The sequence below is a fragment of the Prinia subflava genome, chromosome 1, assembly GCF_021018805.1.
Source record: "Prinia subflava isolate CZ2003 ecotype Zambia chromosome 1, Cam_Psub_1.2, whole genome shotgun sequence".
Taxonomy (NCBI): Eukaryota; Metazoa; Chordata; class Aves; order Passeriformes; family Cisticolidae; genus Prinia; species Prinia subflava.
The window spans coordinates 38,213,784-38,220,379 of record NC_086247.1 but is presented as its reverse complement, the minus strand read 5'-3'; the positions used below and the strand labels follow the sequence as shown (position 1 = coordinate 38,220,379).

The 6,596-nt window shown below is 41.1% G+C and overlaps 1 protein-coding gene across 1 annotated transcript; it reads left to right on the top strand.

The window, feature by feature from the left end:
• Positions 1-2,337: 2,337 nt before the first annotated feature.
• FAM110B (family with sequence similarity 110 member B) lies at positions 2,338-5,475 on the top strand. Its single transcript, XM_063393740.1, has one exon. It carries the CDS (start codon positions 2,534-2,536, stop codon positions 3,644-3,646), a length of 1,113 nt encoding a protein of 370 aa, XP_063249810.1. The 5' UTR covers positions 2,338-2,533; the 3' UTR covers positions 3,647-5,475.
• Positions 5,476-6,596: the final 1,121 nt, after the last annotated feature.

Sequence of the window (6,596 nt, the reverse complement as noted above, 5' to 3'; positions counted from 1 at the left end):
TTTTGAAGCCAGTGGATGCTCATCTTCCTAGGCAGTGCTTGCTGACATTGATGAGGGCTGTCCAAAGTAAGGAAGTTGTTAAATGCTGGGACAAGTCTTCCCAAAGCAGTCTTGAGCTGGAGGCCTCAGTTCCTGTAGCTCTGATCTGTAGTGGTGTGCAGAGCCGCTCACCAGGACGAGAATGGGGTTGGCAGCTGTCCTCAGGGGCAGAACCATGGTCACCTTTAATGACAGTGGTCAAGGAGGAAAGTTGTCTTGCATACTGAAGTAGTATTAACTCAGTTGGGTGACAGTGTTAAGTACAAAGAGCTCGGTTGTTTGTGGGGTTTTCTTCCCCTTGTCGATACCCCTGCTCTCACATAGATTTGATTTCTGCACACAAGTATGAAATATACACATCAGTGGGGTATTTGTACAGGCACTTTGCCATCCAGCTCTGAGCTGGCAAGGTGGAAAGATTTGCTTTGTGTGTATGGAAGAGAAATGTCTTTGCAGATGCATGTTGGAATTGCCTTCTGTGCCTTTGGAAATTTCGTACTTAATTTCAAAACAGTACCAATAAATATGTTGATTCGAATGAGGAAAGCTTTTTCTCTTTCAGAGAGACTTAGTTTAAATTCAAGAAGTCGAACTGCTGAGGAGTTAGCATTAGGATTTACAAAACAGCATTGAAAAAGAGAAGCTTAATTAACATTTCACTACCCTTTCAATTGCACTGAATGTGTGTCTGGTTTATCACCCACCTAAATATGTTAGTTTGTATTTTAAGAATGCTTGTGACAGTGAGCCTTCAGGAGAAAGCTCAGCTTTTTCCTATAATCTCATTATAGCATTTGTATATTTTATTTGCTTGCTTTGACCTTGGATAATGTAGAAAATATTTAATGTATATGTCATGTATTTCTGGGCATCAGTAGTTGAGGTTGTTTTGTTTTTACTGTGAGTGTAACTTCAGCTGAAATTCCTTTGTGTTTTTTGGTGTTTTTTGCCAAAACAATGTAAACCCTGTATTAGTAAGTTGAGTGTTGATGGATGAGAACACACAGCATGACAGCAACATGAAAGCAAGTCATCCCAGGGAAGGATGCTGCTGATCTGTGTTCTTTAGGATAGAGTGAAGAAGTAGCAGCTGCTTTTCTTTCTCTCCCTGAAGATCACAATGATAATAGAAATGGGATATTAAAGAGGGCAGCATAGATTAATGGGGTAGTAATAAAACAAATGAGACCCATTAGCAAAATCACTGCTTGAAAAGTAGATTCCGTGATAAGTGCCCTTCAGTGCCTCGTGTAGGAAAAATTGTTTCAGCACTTGGAATATCATCCATGGTGTTGGATTTTAGACTGTTGTGACAATCTCAGTAATAAAAACTTAAAACAGTTTAGATGAAGAAAAATTTCATTTGTACTTACTGCTTGATAGAAAACCTGCATGATTTTATCTGCATGTTGAAGACAACTTCTTTTTTAAACCATCATGATGGTTTTGCATGTTCCCAAAATTATACATAAAAAACCACAGCCATTTTTTGTTGTTCTGTTAAGCCTGTAAGGTGATCATGAGAGCTTGGAAAGCCTTCTTTTATTGCTGGAGCACTTGTGCTATGGATACTAATGCTCAAACAGACTAGGAACTGGAATTGGTGGATTTAGTGACATCTCCTGTTTCTATTTGTTGATTCTATATTAGATTAGCAATGAAAGATGTGCATTGCACTTAAAACTCTACGTGTCTCTGTTTGCTCTCTGCTTTTTAGACCAGATTGTTTTCTGGGCAATTTAATGAGCAAGAAAAATACACCTGATTGCTGAGATTCATACAGTATGTTGCCTATAGGGAAAAAAACGTTTGGGGGTGAGAGATAAAACATGTTCACAAATCAACTTAACTAAGCCAAATATATTAATATGAAGTGCTTTTTTTACTGAGAGATGGGTGGGTCCGAGTCTCTGAATTGTCTCCTTCTGCTTCCCTTTCTCCCTCTAGAAATGTATGGCTGTATTGTGGTGGGGCTTAATTTTTTTGGATCCGTCCCCCCTCCCCTCTCCCCCCTATGTAATTTTGTTAAATCCAAGCTCAGGGTGTGAATATCAAACAATACATGTCTTGGGCGGGAGCGGGGCAGGGGCGCCAGCAGCGGTGGCTCGGCGGGCGGCGGTGGCAGCGGAGGGCGGCTGTTGCTATCGCTCTGATGTCAGGCGCTCCCGCTAACGTGTGGTTGGTTCTTCTGCCTTCCAGATCGCTGCCGAGCGCGGAGGGGACGGCGGGACTCCCGCAGCTTTCAGCCAGAAGAAAGGAGCCAGCGGAGCAGACTAATACGGACTTGTGTCGGGTGCCCTTGCCCTACAAAGGCTGCCTTTAAAAGAGAAACGCAGTGTTATTTAATGAGCTGTGAGATGAGGCGCTGCTGCTAACGCTCAGATCCCGGGATTCATCGGCTATTCATTGTGCTTAATGTACATGTTTCTGCACCGTGCATTTAGGAGATCCCAGAGAAGAATCCAAAACGGCTGCGGGGGAAAGACCACCAAACATGCCTACAGAAACATTACCGACAGGTAGCATGGTGAAGCCCGTCAGCCCTGCCGTGACTTTCACGTCTGCCGTTCCCCTCCGCATCCTGAACAAAGGACCTGACTATTTTCGCAGGCAGGCGGAGCCTAATCCGAAAAGACTGAGTGCAGTGGAGAGGCTTGAAGCCGACAAGGCGAAATACGTCAAGAGCCAGGAGGTCATCAATGCCAAGCAGGAGCCCGTGAAGCCGGCGGTGCTGGCGAAGCCGCCGGTCTGTCCTGCGGCCAAGCGAGCGCTGGGGAGCCCCACCTTGAAAGTCTTCAGCAACAATGCAAAGACTGAGAGTGGAGTCCAGAGGGAAAATCTGAAACTTGAGATTTTGAAGAACATCATCAACAGCTCTGAAGGCTCCAGCTCAGGTTCAGGGCATAAGCACAGTTCCCGAAATTGGCCACCCCACAGGGCTGATTCGACAGAGCTGAACCGACACTCGTTCGCCGAATCCTTGAAGGTTTATCCCACACAGGGCCGGAGCAGCCCGCAGGAGAGCAGCTCCAATGTCAGCAGAAGGCTCCTAGATCAGTCAGCAGAGACTTTCTTGCATGTCTCTCACAGCTCTTCAGACATTAGGAAAGTAACTAGTGCAAAGCCCTTAAAAGCAATACCCTGCAGTAGTTCAGCCCCACCTCTGCCTCCAAAGCCCAAAATCGCTGCCATTGCCACCCTGAAATCCCCAGAAATTGAGGCAGTCGAGTCTGGATGCGGGGTTAGTAGAAGACCCTCCCTACAGCGATCAAAATCAGACTTAAGCGACAGATACTTTCGCGTTGACGCAGATGTTGAACGATTCTTTAACTACTGCGGACTGGATCCTGAAGAGCTTGAAAACCTTGGGATGGAAAACTTTGCAAGGGCTAACTCTGATATTATATCCCTCAACTTTCGCAGTGCAAGCATGATTAGCTCAGACTGTGAACAGTCTCAGGACAGCAACAGTGACCTTAGAAATGATGACAGTGCCAATGACCGTGTGCCATACGGCATTTCTGCCATTGAGAGGAATGCCAGAATCATCAAGTGGTTATATAGCATCAAGCAAGCTAGAGAGTCACAGAAAGTGTCCCATGTGTGAGAGACAAATCCACCATAGAAAAAAGCAAGGACTGTATCTTTGTCTGTGAATATTCCGTTTGTGAAGGGTTGTGAAGTCTACTTGAAGTCTTGTACCCTTCTCAAATCTCTTTGTGTTGCTTGTTGGCAATGTTTCCAAGTTGCATGCCTGTCAACATGTGAGCTGACCTGGCTTCCACTTGAACAATAACTAACTACAAAGCCTGGCTGAGCATACACATTATCTGCCAAAAGTTTAAGACAAGAATCTGATTAGGGCTTCAGTATAATCAAAGTGTTTACATGGAAAGATTATATGACTTCTTTGGTATTTATGTGGTTCCTTGTGGATTTTATATATGTCACTTTTTGTCTTAATACAGATATTGTCAACTGACGTTACTTGTTTCTAAGTTGAAACGGAATCCCTTTGGGGGGAAGAAAAGAGGAATTGGCCAAAATATGAGGTTTAGGCATATGACAATAGGCAAAGCAGCCTTATCTCTTGTAGAAAGTGCATTGTTGGCACACGAAAGCTGTTTCTAAAATGCAAAGAATGCTATGTTCTTAAATTATGTATCGTTAAACTGTATATCCCTACTTGTAGTAAGGCACTGTTCAGTAAAAGTTTCTTTTTCCCAGGTAAGCTTCCTCTGTTCTACGGCAGAAGTAGTCTAGTGAATCTGCTTGACCTCTCATAAACTAAATGAGTCTTGCATTTGAGTTGGTGTAAGCATTTTAAAGATTTTGTATTATACCAGTTAGAAGAGGTTAAAGAAGGTTGGAGTCAACAGATGAAAATGGCGCAGATGCAGGATTTTGTGGGTTTGATTTTTACTCAAAGATTCCTGGTCTTAAACTTTTGACAGGAATAATTAGAACCTATAGCTGATATTGAATGCCTTTATTAGCCAAAACACATCACGACTACAAACTCCATGCTGTCTTAATTTTTTTGTAGACCTATTTGAACAGTTATTGAACAAAAATGGAAACACACAGCCATATCAATATAACGCCTCCTATTCAGAAGTAAATACACTCAGTAGCTGAACTATATCTGAAAAAATGTGATTATGTTGTCTTGCATATGTTATATCTAAGGCTGTGAAAGTTTGTTCCAGCTCTAGGAAAGCATAGAAACATGACAGTATGTAGCTTTTCTTTTTTTTTTTCCTCCTTAAGATGGTTAGTGCTGCGAATCAACCTATTACAAATCTTTCAACAATCTGTCTTCCCAGTGGTTTAATTAACTGTCAGTCCAACTGACAGTGGTGGTGTGATAGCAGAGAAGTTGAAAGTAAAGTGGTCTGCTTCATTATTATTGTATTCATGCTTTGAAGTAAATTGCAGCACTACCTTATACTACATCAGCTAATAGGAAACTTTTTTATTGTGTAAATGCTGTAAGACTTTGTATATACTTCAGTTGTTATAAAATCTTTAAAAGGAAGAGTGTTATGCTAATAAATAGCTCCTGGTGCAGGTATGGTAGGGTTTTTTTGTTCTTATTTTCACCCCTCCCATTCTTAAAACTGTATCAGGAACTCAATTGCAGTGTGTTTTAGTGCTGTAGAAGGTCTTGGTTAAATAATAGTTCCAGTAAAAGGTTTCTTTTACTAAAGTGCTTTTCAGAATATAATTTTTTATAAAATAACTATAGCAGCATGATCTGTCTGAAGAACTAGAGGAGATTTTCAAGACTCCTAAAATAGCTTGCTTCTTCCTTACCTAGCAATGTTACTGTTCCCGTTTATAGCATCTGTTCGTAATGGATCACCGCAGTCTTCTGAATTATTCTTCAGTAGTGCTTATTTATATATTTGAATATTAAAGATGTTTTTCAAAGTCGGGTTCTCTCTTTTCTCTGAGAAGCCTGTAGCCCAACTTTTTACAGATAGCTACAGTTAATGCAGGCAAGACTGGAAGTTGAGCCATGCAATCATTTGTTTCCTGTGGAATTATCCTGCATCCAGTTTTACATAATTGTTCTCTAAATGTTTGTTCATGGAGGGGAGGGAAGCACACGTTCAGTTTCAGCACACATTCAGCTTCAGGAGGCTACTCTATGATTTTTACAGTTGACTTCACAACCTAAGACTTACAACATTCCTAGCTCAGACAAAAGAAAAGAAAAAAAAACAAAAAAGAGGAGCTCTGTATTTCAGCTACAGGCACATTTGTGACATTTTAAGCTCCATGGGTTTCAGTTGGCATTGACATCACTGGTTTTTCAAGCATATTTTTCCAATAGTAAGTTCTACTCAGTTCAGTGACTGTTTTACCAAGGAAAATAATGCTTGAGGGATTAAAGCCAAGTGTAATGCAGCTGTACAGCAATGAAATAAAGAAATTAAAACCAAAATAAAAAATGCACCTACATTGTTCTCTCTCAAGTGTTTTAAGAATGATGATAAACATGCTATCTCAAGTGTTGTCAGCCAAAAACAGTAGTAAGGAAGCCTTTATAACTAGAAAACAGATTGGAGTGTATGCTAGTATTCCCAAGGTTTGTTGGGAATTTCCTTTTAATCACGCGAGGGGTTGTGAGCTGTCTGTAAGTGGGCATTTCCTTACCCAGGATCTTAGGTGACACCTTTGGAACTGCACAGGCTCTGCCTTTGCTCTCCCTGCTTCCTACAGTGTGCACATGAATAAGATTTTACAGGGCCTAGACCGTCACAGCCAGCTGAACTTGCAGCTCTGGTGAGACTGCAGTAATAGAGTCATGGGATTCCAAAATGTCCACAAGGGTTTGAACAAGCAGGTAACAATTGCCTTCATTTGTCACTTTATTGCTGTTTATGCAGATAGTATTTAATTATTTATGGTCTTATTATTACCTATATATTTGCATAAAACCCAAATCATTGCTGTTTGATTGTTTTTGTATTCAAATGGGAATAACCATTCTATATAATATAATATTATATATTTTCTGCCTTTGCAGACAGGTAATCCTATCATGTCAA

Bases quoted from the DNA above. Each gene is read 5' to 3' on its own strand.
- FAM110B (XM_063393740.1), top strand. From the start codon at position 2,534: ATGCCTACAGAAACATTACCGACAGGTAGCATGGTGAAGCCCGTCAGC.